Source organism: Penicillium cataractarum (genome assembly GCF_028827025.1).
Source record: "Penicillium cataractarum strain IBT 29864 chromosome Unknown utg000002l, whole genome shotgun sequence".
In the NCBI taxonomy this organism is placed as follows: Eukaryota; Fungi; Ascomycota; class Eurotiomycetes; order Eurotiales; family Aspergillaceae; genus Penicillium; species Penicillium cataractarum.
Genome location: NW_026622738.1, coordinates 6,975,800 through 6,991,575, shown reverse-complemented (window position 1 = coordinate 6,991,575; position 15,776 = coordinate 6,975,800). Strand labels below are relative to the sequence as shown.

The 15,776-nt window shown below is 45.3% G+C and overlaps 2 protein-coding genes across 2 annotated transcripts; one reads left to right on the top strand and one right to left on the bottom strand.

The window, feature by feature from the left end:
• Nucleotides 1–5,021: 5,021 nt before the first annotated feature.
• Nucleotides 5,022–5,903, top strand: N7496_004512 (uncharacterized protein; the record flags this gene model as incomplete). The annotated part of the gene is made up of 1 exon (XM_056697443.1): nt 5,022–5,903. One exon carries the CDS (start codon nt 5,022–5,024, stop codon nt 5,901–5,903), a length of 882 nt encoding a protein of 293 aa, XP_056559655.1.
• Nucleotides 5,904–9,576: 3,673 nt separating this feature from the next.
• N7496_004511 (uncharacterized protein) lies at nt 9,577–9,798 on the bottom strand (the record flags this gene model as incomplete). Its single annotated transcript, XM_056697442.1, has 1 exon — nt 9,577–9,798. The coding sequence occupies one exon, from the start codon at nt 9,796–9,798 to the stop codon at nt 9,577–9,579; it is 222 nt and encodes a 73-aa protein (XP_056559654.1).
• Nucleotides 9,799–15,776: the final 5,978 nt, after the last annotated feature.

Sequence of the window (15,776 nt, the reverse complement as noted above, 5' to 3'; positions counted from 1 at the left end):
AGGAGATTCCCTGCGTAGTCGTGAGGGCCAGCACTGCTTTATCTTGTCCACCAGCTTTACCGATCCTTGAATTGAGAAGCCATTCAGGTTGATCTTGACGAGAACCTTCGATTCAGGAGCCGGGGCGAAAGTCGCTTCATCCACGTGGAGCGGGACCACAAGAAGCCGGCGCCGTCGATGTCGTTGGTTTCGCGGAGTTGGATGAACTGATGTTTAGTGACTCGAAAGTCGTACCAGGCTGTGACGCCCATCGAACGCTCGTGGACTGACCAGTTAAAAAACATTCGTACTCGTCTTGGCAATGGAATCCACTGTCCTTGTTGTGTAGTTGTGGACCACGGCGATGTCTCCCTTTTCAATGGCCACAGAGAAATCAGAATTTTATGTAGGAATGGGAGATGGCAGCAAACTTTGCAGGTAGTCCTGCACGCTCAATAGCCATCCCATCAGACTGGTAGGCGGTCACGAAGGTCGACGCCCGTTGCAAGGAAGAGGAACTCTTGACTCATCGGATGTGGACCTGCGAGATTCTTGGTCCTTGTCTTTTCCGCAGAGAAACCGTTCAATCCCACCGTCAAAGGTGCCATTGACATCTCGGCAGGTTGTGATTCATGACTGCCTCCGATGATTAAGGAGCAGAAAGTTTAAAGCGTAACCATCATTAATCTCACGGCACTACACTACGAACACATTTGACAGAACAGATCAAGCAATTAGAAATCCTAAACTCCGACAACCTCGTCTTGAATCGTGAATCTGCACGTTTCAGGCACAGTAGCCTCCCGTAGAATCTGAAGTTTCCTCTTCAAAGAAATAACTTCTTTTAGAAGTTCCAGAATATTCAGACGAGCCATGGCTAGTATTTGCATTCTCCGTAACCTTTTGGATGACCCAGACTCAAATTTGGGTCTCTTGTCGTGGCACTGATTCACTGCGTCCTCCAGTTGCAAGAAGTTAACATTTAGATTTTGACGGTACCGTCTTTCGCTCTGACCGTGTGAAACCTTTTGTCTAGGTGTCAATAGTTTGCAATTGACGTCTAAGTCGGGCTCCGTATGCCGATTGCGTTGCTCTCGGGATATCTCCACACTGCTTCTCCTAGTCATGGCGCCTTCAGACCACTCCGGTGCTTCATATTTCAGTCGTTCAGGCGTAGAAAGCCAAGGGTGATCTGGCATAACTTCACCATTATCGTATGTTGTGTCCTCGATGTTCTTAGCCAGAAACTCAACAAAAGTAGATAGTGAAAGAAACTAACATTGTTCCCAAAGAAGGGAAGAACGTCATTATTCAAATGGTTTCTGGATCCAGGCCCAATTTGCAGCTCGTTATAAAAAGGACCTCCGTTGACGCAAGTCATGCTGCTATCGAAGCCATAGGAGCTTACATAATCTGGATTAAGAAAATTGTTTGAATCGTCGACCTGCCCTGGCCTCTGACAAAGGCTGTGCGTTAGATGCTGCATGATTTTTTTCTGTGCCCTTAGGCTGGCGGTTGCAGGATCTTTTAATTCTAGGGGCCACGGGGCGGCGGAAGGGGATTTATCTTAATTTTATCCCCGGCCTTTTTTAAATGTTGTACTGGAAGCATTGGAGCTTAACTATATTCGCCTCCAATAAACCTTTGGAACCACAATTCTTCGTCGATGAACCGCATGCACCACACAAAGGGGAGACCTATAAGTACGCTGATGACACTCGGCCGGTCAAATTTCTGGAGAATTAGTGGCCCCCCCACTAGTATCTAATGTTTGCTTGATGCAATGAGAATTATTGAGGTATGATGATGCTAGCGACTGGCTAACGGTCCATGGACCATTAAACCATTCGACTAATCATAAACACCATAATTCTGTTGGGAGAGTCGTCCGATGGGCAAAATGCAATTCCAGGAATCGTCAAAAGTTTTGATTGAAAGATGTAGACAAATCACGGGGGCAACTAGACGGCACGCACGATTAACCCCTGGCTGAAGGCCTTTCTCAGTCTTGGCGAAACTACCTAGCTTATTGTGAACCGGCACCGACGTAAAATTTCCACAATCAAGTATGTCATTCGGCGGAAGTTTTGCGCGGATTGTTACATTCCAAGGGAGAACCGAAGATTTCCTCTTGGGAGACCGATTTTGCGGCGTTTTCTGCGGCGGGAGAGCCGTGGGTCGTGGGGGGCCAATGCGGCGACCCCGCACTTTCTGAGGGTTGAGCTTTCTCGCATCAATCAGGATACATCGTTTGCTATTGCTCATTGTCCTTAGATATATCCCACCTAGATTGCTGGGTAGGGAATCAGCTTTATCGAGAGTGGCCCGGGGAGTAAAATAGGTCGTCGTCGTCCTATGATGTCTTTCTCCAGTCGGGAGACTGGTCGATCCACGGACTAGGCCATCGACCTTCCTGGATACCGGACCAGACCTAACGGCAATCTTACTACGCGACGGAGACAGGTATAGACTCCAGAATCCTTAAGTAGATACTTTTTAATAATCTAACTATTAGTAGCGTGGTGAGGTTATACGTCGTTGTACTCCGTACATTGGGTCATGAGGGTCAAAGTGGTTATTGTGCGACGGATGGCGATTCTTATCCGTTCTCATCGAATTTATCACCGTGTCCGCTGCTTACTCACCCCGCTCACACTTAAACGTAACTAACTAACTAGTTAACTTAGTTGATATGTTATCACATTAAGAACCGATCAAAAAAACCATGAGCCTTCTAATAACCTCATCTTTCATCGTCAATCTGCAGGTTTCGGGCAAAAAAGCCTCACGTAGAACCCGAAGCTTCTTCTTCAAAGACATTACTTCTGTTTGAAGTTCCAACATATTCCGACGAGCCATTCCTAGTAATTTCACTCTCCACAACCTTTTGGATACAACAGTGCCAGTCTTCGTATTTTCGCAATGGTCTCGACTCACTACATCTTCTAATTGTAAAACCTGGCGTCGGGATTTCGACGGTACCGAGTTTCGCTCTGACTGTGTGCAATCTTTTGTCTTGGAGTCATTAATTTGCAATTGATGCCTACTTTGGATTCTGCCTCCAGGTTGCGCTGTTCTTTCAAAGGAAGAGTTGAGCGTTCGATAAGAATTGAGGACAGGATGTGTGACTCTTGGTATGCTTGCACGCTACTGAGTCTACTCATAGAGCTATTAAACGGCGTTGAGACTTGAATATTTGGCAGTGCAGTTGATAAATTTCAAGGGTTTTCTAAAATGACAGCACATGCATCATACGTTAGGTCCTTGATATCGTTCTTAGCTTGATAATTAAAAGTAATGTATACTGAATGCAACTCAAATTATTCCAAAGGAAAGGAAGAACCTCACTATTCAACAAGTTCGTAACTTTAGGCACACAAGTTCGCAGCTCGTCATCATGAAGTTTTTGGTTTTCGTAGGTCTTGCTACTCTCAGAGCCACAAGGTCCTAGCCAACCTAAATCAAGAAACCTGTTCGGACCTTCCACCAGATATGGTGTTCGAAGAAGATTTTGCGGAAGATCCTGCATGATCTTAGTCTCTAGGGTGACAGTCGGAAAATCCTTCAATTCTGGGTCTGAGGCATGCGTAGGATCCTTTCGATGAAAACATAGTCTCATTTAAATAGTTAGTCTTCCCCTGCATTTGATACTGGAAGCATACCAGCCAGACTCGAGTTTCCACCGAACTTCGTTTGAAACCATAAGTTTTCATGGATCGTTATAGATTGACCATGTGTACTGTTCATAGGAAGAAGCCTATAGGTGCGCTCAAAACATTCAACCAGTCAATTTTCCGAGGATAATATATCGTCAATTGATTCCCTAGTAGCTATTATTTGCTTGCTATCAGAACTACTAAGCTATGACCTAACCGAGGGCTATGAGTTATTCAGCAAGCCGACCAAGTTATAATCGCCGCAGGTTTAATGGAACAGCCCTCCGATGGGCGGGATTAATATCCTAAAAGAACCGTCCAATGATTGACTGCCCCCAAGACCGAGTCGAATCTACGGAGGCTACAAGATAGTAGACATGATCAGACCATGGCAATGCAACTACGCGTTTGAAGATTGTGGAACCTCAGATATTCATTTCCGAGGTTGGCTCATTACGGTTTGGCATCAAGGCAAGACTTCGGTCGACGAGTAATTCATTGGGCGGGTGTTTCTGGCGGTCTGGTGTAGTTTGAAAATAAATTTCTATTTTCCTTGGGAGGCAAGAAATCTAACGGAGGCTACTCCCAGAAGGGGAGAGAGGGAAGGTGGCGCCAACCTGCGAACCGACACCATTTGTCCGCGGGTTGGTCTTTCTGGCATCATCTTTATAAGCGGATCGCACCACACTGCTTGCTAATAATACTGGTGGTGGTTAATTCTACCACGTATGTGTGACTGGACAGCAAATCCGCTCTATCGAGAATGGTTCGGGGAGTAAAAAGAGTTCGCCAGGTGATCTGAGGCTGCAACTATGACATTCCCGCATCACATGTCTAGACCATTCTAGATTCGGTCTGATAGAGTGGCAGTAGCTTGCGTCTAACTACAGTGTCCCGTATCTGGACGGGTGGATAGAATTCTTTGGCTCTAGCAATCATTAATCATTTTTTATCGTTTTATCACTTTTTTAATCGGATTCATTCTGTTCTCGACTTGCGGTCCGGCTTCCCCCTTATCCATTTATTTCTTCCCTGTCTGTTTTCGATCCTATTTTGTTGTCTCTAGAAAAGACGCGGCCTTATATAACCGACACAGCCGCTGGAAAACAAGATTTTATTTCCACAGGTCCATTATTGAATACATTATCGTTACTCGGTTTTGACTGTCATTCCTTTTTGGGAAATATATTCTTCTCCCCAGCTCCCACCACCCAACCGGTCTTCAATCACAACAAACACAGAACGGCCAGGCTGCAACCTACCTTATGATTGTGTACCGGTATTACTATACTCTGGCCTCGAGCCTTCAACCGCACCGCCTTATCCAACCTATCCCTCGAAGATGAGAGCTATCTCAATCAATAATTAGGTCCACAGTCGCGCCCCATGGATTTGTTCCCCACGACTAAGGCCTCCGACCCTCTGCCCGGAAATTGGTCCTACGACAGCGCCTTTGACCTATTCTCCTTGAACCCTGCCGACATTAACCCCGTCTCCTTCGACTTTGCCGACAATCTGACCAATGCCAACTTCAAAGATCTTTTGATGGATCCATTCGGCATACCCACTGCCATCAGCGGGTTCAGCATGCCCACGGCCGAAGACGCCGTCTCGCCCTCTTCGACACCATCACTTAACTCGTCCCACATACAAACATCCAAACTAACCTCATTTCAAGATCTCAACAGTGACGATCAATCCTGGTACGTGAGTACCCGCCCCTCCATCGACATGACCGTGCCCTATCCAACCGCACCAACAAAACCAACCACCCGCGCCTCCATCACAAGCACGAACACCAGTACATCAACATCAACCTCACCCCGCTGGTCCCCCAGCCCGGGAATCAAACCCCAACAATATAATCCCCCACGTACCGACAAACGCCGCAAAATCAGCTCTCTCTCTGAAAAATCCACCAGCGACACCTCCGCTTCCTCCTCCGCCCCCGTTTCAGCCCCACAAGACCCCTATGGCCGCAACGCCGCCAAGCGCGCCGCCCACAACATCATCGAAAAGAGGTACCGCACAAACATGAACGCTAAATTCCTCGCGCTAGAAAAGACCATTTCACCAGCCGGCGTGCAGAAATCTTCCCGTGCGGGCGCTGACGCGGGATCGCTGAAGAAATCGGAGATTCTGAGTAATACTTTAGCGTATATCGAGTGTATTCAGCAGGAGAATCTCGCCGCGCAGAAGGATTTGGCTATGCTGAAGCAGGGGCTTAGTCTTGGTATGAGGAGGGGTCCGAAGAAGGGTCGTTCGTGAGGGTGATTGAGGCTGTGTGCTGATATTACCGTTGACGTGCCGTCGGGGTTTTGCTTGTTTAGCCTGGCATGGCTTCCTCGGTTAACTTGCATATTTTTCTCTTTCCGTTTTGCACTCATGCTCATGACCGTGACGCTGCGATGCGATATATAACTAGAGGTTCTCGCAATCTCCGCTGGCGAATGGAACTTTTGTTTTTGGTTAAGGCGATCGTTCCGTTCATGGTCATGATCATGAAGGCGGTTTATTTGTTTTCTTATTTTCTCTTTGGGGTCAGGTTGGCGCTTGGAGAGACTAGAATAGTCTCTGGGCTTCAGTGTTTCATTCGGAGGCATCTTGGTCGTTCGGAAATTATCCCATCATCATTATTATCGCCATTGCGATTTGTGTCATGCTTGAGTTCTAGTGACAAAATCAAAATTGTAAGTGTGCTTGTGATTGTGCTTTGGCTTGTTCGAGACTCCCCTGCTCCCTATCTTCAGCCAGTGTTTCTGATACTGGTCCAAGCATTAATTTAATTACCGAGACTCGGATGATTCATACAATCTTCTTTCCAGTCATTCGACCAAATTCCTCTCTCATGTATTATTCCTGATTTCCGGGGGGAGGCGCATGTTAATGCGGCGGTAGACTGAATAGAAACCGCGACGTCGACTGACGTGCTCAGAATGAAGGTCATTGCGATGGTATGATGCCAACGAGGTAAATGGGAATTTCTTTCTTGACTGAGTCGACGCGGTTGAGGTGATACGAGCTGATATTTTCACACGTGCGTGTAGGGTGTGTACTTGAATTGAAAGGGGGCTTACAAGCGACGAGACTAGTAGCGGTAGCAACTACTAACCGGCCCCTTTCATAAATTACCATTTATTACGGACCCTCGCTACGCGAGGGTCTACCACCCATACGATATTACCCACCCAAACGATATCGCGTTTTCCCATACTAAACACCCTCTTTCAACCACGCGATTTCCCACCACCAACATGCCTAATTCGAAAGAATCTAATGAATCTATCGAGTCTCGCATCCAATTGGCTATTCTTGAATTAGAGAACGTTGAAAAGCCTAATATAAAGGTATGGGCGCGTGCTAAGAACCTACCGTACCAGAGGCTTCTTGCCAGGTATAAAGGACGCGCATCGCTTTCTGACCGAAGACCTACCGGTCGCCTACTTGATGAATCGCAAGAAAGTGCCCTTTGCCGTTATATCGACTATCTCGATTCAATTCATCTACCGCCTAAGCGACCGGCAATTGCGGCTGCAGCTAATGCTATACTAGCTGGTTGCCATACAAATCCTTCAACCCAACCGCCTACTATCGGTATTCATTGGCTACAGCGCTTCCTCGACCGTTATCCTGAGTATCTATCTCGCCGCCAGAGAGCTATAGATATCGAGAGAAAGAAGTGCCTAGATAGGCAGGGGGCAAGAGATTGGTTCAATTCCTACCAAGAGACGATTACGCGCTACGGGATTACTTCAGATGATATTTGGAACTTCGATGAGACCGGTTTCAATATCGGCGTTGGCAGAGATCAGTGGATTATTACACGCTAGCCTAAGCGTCAGATTTCTGGTGGCCTTAGTACTAATCGTGAATATGCAACGGTTATCGAAGCCGTTTCGGCTACAGGTATTACTATCGCACCGGTAGTAATCCTAAGCGCGAAGCTTCTACTACTACGCTGGTTTGAAGTAGTAGAAGATGAGCGAATCGCGGTTACCGATACTGGCTATCTCAATAACGTACTAGCCCTACAGTGGATTCGGCTATTTCATCAACTTACTAAGGATTCGGTGAAGGGTACTTATCGTATGCTTATATGTGACCAATTCGGCTCACATCTTATATACGAATTCGTCAAGTACTATGAGGATCATCAAATTATCCTCTTCTTCCTACCACCTTACTCTAGCCATATCCTTCAACCACTAGACGTTGGTGTATTTAGTGCATATAAGCACTGGCACAGTGAGTGGGTATATAATGCGACGGTCAGTGGCTACGAGAAGATTACCAAGGACGATTTCCTTGGTGCAATCACGCAGATTCGGCAGAAGACCTTTAAATCTTCTACTATTAAGCTTGGATTTCGATTGACTGGTCTCTGGCCAATCAATCCGAATATAGTGCTTAATTCATTGCCAGATGAGAGTACACCAAGCCCTCCCTTATCGGTGACTACTACTTCAAGTTCATCTGATCTTAGTACACCGAAGACAGCTGAGCGCGTTAAACGCATAGAAGAGCGGCTAGAGGATAAGATCTCTCGTATATAGCAATCACCCTCTCGTCGCCTAGTTCGAAAGCTTGCGAAAGCTGCCACTGAACTATCCTATATTGTATTGGAACTGGAGCAGAGACTCGAGGCTTCGGATTATCTACGAGAGAAGCGATTGGCCCACGATAATCGCTCACGAAAGTCTTCTAAGTTAACTGGTATAGTATCTTCTAGCCAGGTTGAACGTATGAAGCGAATTCTACAGAGTGGTGATGATTTGGCAGCTCTTATGAAGTTGCGACCGTACTACAGACGGAAGGTCCTACCGGAGTTAAAGAAGGTCTGCAAGAAGAAGGGTTATCTAGTTAAATAGTACTATTGATTTCTGTATTCTCCAATCAAATTGCTTTATTTCTGTATACAAATTATCTTCTAAATCGCTCTGTTTTGGTGGGTTAAATCGCATTGAAACTAGGTGGTTGAATAGTATGGTGATGCGATATCGTTTGGGTGGGTAATATCGTATGGGTGGTAGACCCTCGCGTAGCGAGGGTCCGTAATAAATGGTAATTTATGAAAGGGGCCGGTTAGACTGAAACGACCTTCGGGTGCATAGTTTAACTGTGCGAAATGGATGGAGCACATACCCAGCAGCTTACTTTCATTATGATTATGGGGTCATTCTTGATATTAACTGCCAGATGTAATAATTCGTTCTTTTCATTGGCTCTGATACATTGGTGACGCGTACTATCAAAAACAAGTGAACTTTGCGTCATCCATCTCAGGAACAATTACGTAACAAATGCGTAATCTCCCTTTTACAGTAATACAGGATCTCACCAGTCTAACAGACATATAATTTATATAATCTATCAAGTTTATGGTATAGCTGGTTATACTACCTCAAGCAGATCTCACCATCCAGCAACACTTTTTTATTATGAGGCGAAAGCAACGATTCATGACCTTAATCCTCATCGTCGTTATCGCGTTCTTTCTAATCGCCCAGAAGATGTGTCCTCCTTACCATTTCTTCTCTTCAGATACATGCCAATTCACATGAACAACTTGTGGATTTGCCGTTGCGCTCTTTTGATGCGGCTCAAAATACATATGCTATTTTTTAGAGCCGCATAAAGTTCTTCTTACGAATATGTTTATTGTCAGTGTCTCTAGACTCCTCTCATAATGTCCGACGGCCTACTAAACCTAAATCTGAACAGATGACTACATTGTTTTCTAACAGCACTTTAAATTAAAATTCTAATGAAAGAAGATAATGAGTGGTCATCAATTTGAATACAGTGAATGCTGCCATTCTGTCTTTAACCCACTTGAGCGCTAACTAAATTTACTCCGTATCGTTCATCTTCTTCGCGGGGCCTTGGCACAATTTGAACTCGCAGATAACTCTCCCGGTTTTCGCGTCGCGGTCCATAGCGATCAGCCATCATTCTCAGAATCCTCGTGGTGCCGTTCTCCAGGATGAATGATTATTATTTTCTCGTACTTTCCGTGTCCCTTCATCATTTCAAAGAATTCCATAACAGAGGTAATCAGCAGCGCATTTATCGTCGATTCCTGCGCGATAACACGTGCTTGGGCGAGCTTTTGAGATGAGGACATTAATGGGTCATGTCTCATGAGCGCCAGACTGATGAACATGGTGGCCAACCAGAAAATGCCACATGTCCAATACCGATGTTCATACAACGTATTTTTTAGAAATTGACACAGGTTTTGCTTTTTTGGGAAGTCCGAAGGTCCTTCCACATTGTCGGTGTGATTTCTCTCGGTAGACTGACAGTGATCAAATATATGAGCTCCGTATGTGGTCCCAGCAATAGTCAATAGGAAGCTGGAATACAGGATCATCAAGTACTTGATCGATGGCGTGAGAAATGAGTGGAGAGGCACGATATAGTGGCTTAGGGCGCTGACAACAGCAAAGCTTATAGAAAACCCGGTAATACACGAAACTGCACCATATAGCGAAACCGTTCTGTAGTATTGGCGTGCTTCGGGTGCTTTTAGAGATCTCATTACGTCCAAAAAATGTCATTTGAAAGGTACTCCAATCTCCTCCCAATGGCGAGGCCTATCACGTATATAAGGCAATGCTTAGATTCGCGTGATCACATGTTCTGCAGCGCCAGGGAGTGACGTCAACATTCCAGGCCTCGCCCAAAACCTGCCCTCACAGAACCCCGCTATGTCCAGTGTTCCATTCTACTGGCCCTTCCAATGCTTAGCTAAGCTGGTCGCCCCAGACAGGAATTGATAGGGACACAGTAGCCTTTAACTAACTAGTTAACGTAGTTCACGTTTAACCTGATCACACGGTTAAGCTGGTCACCCCAAACACCATATTAAATGCTAATTTTGATTCCTTAATATTCAACCACCCGATGTTTATTTCTATTAAAATTTCAGAATACGCATTTCCTGAGTACAAAAAACAATATACCTAGATAATAAACTATTAAATCTACTATTGCGACGTATTACCTTAAAAATACCTTGCAATTTTGACTTTGGAATAGAAATATATATATTTCAGTAGCTACGTTAAGTCAGCTTTCAATACTGTACTATTAGGTTAGAAGTACTTTCTAGATTATAGAAGCTTAATATCTAATCTAAAATAGATATGGTTGTTGAGATATGAAGTTATGATTTAGCTTTTGATATGGTTCTTGGGGTGACCAGGTTAACCGTGAACTACAGTAAACTCCCGTTTTCGGCACGGGCCTCCGTGCAACAGAATTCCGATGTGCCTAATGAAAGTGTGCCACTAATATCGCGCTAAACCTCATCTAGTAAAAACTAGTCTGTTTTTGGTCTAAAGTAGTCATCCACCCTTCTCTGCTTCCTCCCATTGATCTCGAATCGAGAAAAAAGATAAGCGATCCTCTCTATATCACGTAGATCTCTCTTAGTAATTCCCTCTTAGTACTAGGCAAATTGAAGAGCTTTATGTATATATTCAATAGCTTTAACACGCGAGAGGATATCTAGCGGTGGTCCGAATATATATTCGTCCTAGTTGTCCTCGCTATCCTAAACCCTATTATCCCTACCTATATTTTCTTCTGAAAAATAAACGATAATATTAGATAAATCAGGCTCTTCCACGTCGATATTTTCTCCTAGAGGGTCTAGAAATTTATCTAATGCTATAACCTCTATACCAGGAAGCCAATCGGTCACCTCTACGTATAAATCACCTAGTTAAAGGTCCTCAGACGGAGACGTATTTATCTTATTAGTGCTAGGACTAATAAGCGTGCTCTTAATAAAGCACTTCTGAATAGTCTTATCTAGGACGTCACGTCTCTAAGCCTAGGTAATCCAATATAGTATATAATAGAGGCTCATTCTCTGCGTAGGATCGACGCCGCGGTCTATCATATTAACCATCCATATCAACTATTTCTTCCGATAATAGTGCTTAAGGTTTCTAATAATACCCTAGTCTAATAGCTAGTAAACCGAGGTCGCGTTTAGTAGCAAAAAAACGACTTTAATATTAGACGGCGGTGGCGCATATTCAAGCGTAGAGAGATACGCGCTAAAGTTATCGAGCAATAGCACAACTCGTCTTTATGTGCTAATATACCTATAAAACGAGCGGAACTATTCTTACATAATATTACCGCGTATCTATACGTTCTTATTCTATCGCTAGATATATCCAAGTGCTAGGATATTAAGTTTTCGTAGAGCACGAGGCATCTTCGTAGTGCCTATTAACCATAGAGGCATTCGATCTAAACTAGTAGCATTAGTCGTTACTACGAGAGTAATCCTAGTCTTATCTTTTTTATAACTAGGACTACCCTTACTCGATAGACCCCTATTTAGCATTCGACGCCAGAATAGACCTGTTTTATCTATATTATAGACATCGTTTAGCTAATATTAGTCGTAGATAGCCCGAATAGCTTCTATATCGGAATACATCGAAGCCGGAACCGATACAGATTCGCTATAGGAGGTATAATATCGGATCGAATAGCGCTATTTGAACCGTGATAGCCACCCTTTAGAGAAAAGTGGCGGGTCGAGATCTTTATACTAGGGTATTTTCTTCTAATATTCGACGGCTTTGCTCTAAATTAATAGGCCTATTATAGGAAAACCGGCATTCTCGTGACGCTACTGCCAGATATATAGGGCCTTATCTAATAGAGGCCACCGAGATGCTAACGGGCGTTTGTTCTGACTAGCTAAACCAGTATCAAGATACTCGTATTTAGATAAAAGAATCTTGGAGACGGTCGCACGGTTAATATAACGATTAAATTGAGATGAAAACCACTTAGCGCATTCTCTCTAAGTAGGTTTAGGGCGTGTCTCCGATGCATAGATACGTAATGCTTTTTTCTGAGCATCGGATATGCCTTTGTTGGGTTGTTTTGGTATAGCTAGTTTAGCTGAAAGAGCGACCGAAGAAGGGGTGGAAGGGTTGGAAGGGGAAAAATCCTGTATTCTGATTGGTCGGTTTATATGACTAAGCAAAAATTGAAGAGAATTTTGTGTGCCAGACAAAAAGATGTGCCGGTTAGCCTCTTATATATAGGAAAACTCTAAGAAGTGGGTCCATCCAACAGATTTTGGTGCCTAATAAAAATGTGTGCCTAACCTAGGAGTGCCGAAAACGGGAGTTTACTGTACGTTAACTTAGCCGCACATTATGTAACGTAATTCACGGTCGAGCGGCACACACAGTCGAGCGGCACACCTACCCCCATTAGATGATTTCAAAATTGATTACCTCAACCAACACCCATTAATTTGATTCCGTAACGCGATTTTTACAAACATTAATCCTGTGGCCAATCTCCCCACACCAACTACACTTAGGCGGGGCCCTGGTTCGTGGTGGATTTGCCTGACTAGGCAATTCGCCCTGTCCATGCGATACTACCCCATCACCTTCTACTGGTTGGTTTAGCTGTTCAGCTACCTGTAGGCCCTCTTCGACGGTTAAACCCTCTTTGCAGGGTATCTGCTTAGTTGACCTATTGCGCTTTTTGACGATCTTATTACACGCTACGCGGAGATTCGCGTTCTCATGCGCAAGCAATGCAGTGTTGTGTAGCGCGTCGCAGTGGCCCTTGATAATCCGATTTAATATAGCATTTGACGGGCTCGGTGGCAAGCCTCAATGGGTTAGACTTGTACCTGCGGTTGACGGATCCAGTGTCGGCGCCGCAGTCATTTGTGCTCTTGCATTAGGCTTGAGGTAATTTCACGAGTTCTTGTGAATATAAAAACTTCTGTACATTGTCCTATTGCATCCAAATATTGAGTCCGATCGATCCTAACTTTGCCCACTTGGGGCAGGACTTTAATTGACACGACATACCGAACGTCATTATCGATCTTTGGGAGCCAGCCCATCTGATCCGTAAAAGGAAGCTAGCTGGGAACTAAAGCAGGATTGATCTGCAAATATAAGATACTCCATCGTAAGTTTCCGTGTAGAGGCGCTCAGGCAAGTGGATCAGGAGATCAGGACATTCTATGGGCTCGATACTCCAATTAGGCGCCTACAGCTAGGTCGGCAGCCAGAGCAGCCAGTGGAAGAGAACCAGGTGGTATCGCATGAGGCAGGCGAATCAGCTAGTCAGGCAAATTTGCCTCGCAAGAGGGCTCCGACAAGGTGTAGTGGTGGTGGTTAAATAGGCCATAAGATTCATCGATGTAATAAGCGTTAATTTGCGATGAATTAATATCGTTTTGGTGGAATTACATTGAATATGAAATCGAGACTGAGTTTGGGTGAGCGGGCCGACCGTGTGAGCGACGAGACCGTGAATTACGTTAGGAAGTAATTGCTGCAATTCATCGGCTCTACCTATCGGCGACAAGATAATTGGATGCAATTCACGGTCTAGGCCCGAGAGTTGGGGTATTTAGGCGAAGATCAGTTTGTTTTGTCTCTATACCATTTTAGCAACTACCAATTCGATATTCCAGAAAGGACTGCTTTGATAGGTCAACACTCTAATGTGCTGGTTGTTACATTATACGGGGTACTGTGAGTGCGATAAAGTAGGTATTGGCGGTGATTGAGAAATATATTAGGGAGTCAATATATGAGTGTGGCCTTTTGAGATAAGCATAGATCTGACAGCTATATCAGTAGGAAGTTAGTAGGGGTTACCTCAGAAGACGATGGAGTTGAGACTAGGTCCACTCAGAAACGAGGCTAACTTGTCCGGGATGAAGGGATGTCGGTGAGTATTATCCATCGACTGAGATACTCTACTCATGACGCTAGGACTGACAGACGGGATGGATGGTTTGGAAGTGATGAACATCGACTGAGACGCTCTACAAGTTAACGCCGTGACATGCCAGTCCGCAGGATTGGTCTGGTCGCCGCATTTAAGCAATGACCCTTCTGTCAGTACATTTTGCATTTCTATTATAGAAGAGTCCACTCACAATTCTTCATCTTCGATCTTGTCCAAGCTTTGACTCGCTCTTAAGATGCTCGGCGAACCGTTTAGACAACGCACAGCTGGATTTGGCACGGATCAGCCTGACTTCCTTCCTCCTACTTTCGACCCAACGCCTCGTCGTATTGGTCTGCACTTCAGCCAAGTTCATGGTCGACGAGCGATGGGCAATAGCACTGAGCAGACGTACGAGATTGTTCGATGCCAATCGCCACACTAGCTTGCTGCAGCTGTAAGGTTAGAGTGTACTTGGAGCCTTGTTGGGACACGGCTCAAATATTCGACTCACGTGAGACATCGGCGACGTGTGCATTGATATGGAAGGAGTATCTGGAAGGTGACCATTCAACTTGATTTGTACATTTTTGACACACTTGGGGCTTGTTCGGAGGTATGCTCTGTAGGGTACCTGGCTAGTGGATCAGCGAAGACTCTTGACCAAGATGAGGACATACTTGCGCAGGAAGATTTGGCGGTGCTCTGATGGTCAAAGAATCTACGAGAGCTTGGGTTGGGTCAGCTCAGCTCGGCAAAGCTCATGAGGGTTTCTCTACATACGGGATATTGTGATGTTGTCTGGGCTTGTGTGCTGGCAGGTACGAAGTGAGATAGGGCGAAACGTTCACGGCGTAAGGGATCTGGAGGACTTCAATGGTCAGGGCGGTACTGTTCGTGTCAGTAAGTGAAGAGCTCGGAGAGAATCAGACACGCTGGACGATCTCGCATCCCTGTTCGACCACTGCTGTGAAGGTAGTATCTGGTCGTATAGGGCAACATTTAAAAGCTGCATAATCAATTTTCGATGTGACGGTGCAGATGAAGAGTGGGCAAGACACCGAAGGAGATTCCCCCTGGCGCAGTCGTGAGGCCAGAACTGCCTATCCTCGTTTGCACGCCTCTCCGATCCTTGAGTTGAAAAGCCATACCATGTCGATCGTGACGCAGAGCATCTATACTTCAGGAGCCGAGATGACAGTCGTTTCGCCCAAATGTAGCGAGACCAGAGGAAGCTGGTGCAGTCGCTGTCGTTGGTTTCGCGTGAGGTCAATGAATGATCTAGGGGATGACGAGCCCACCCTCCAAGCATCGACCCAACCTGCCCTTTCTCTCGCGACGCGACCATACAAATATCCCTAATAGCCCTTCGCGGGCTTCGATTAGGATCATGTGGCA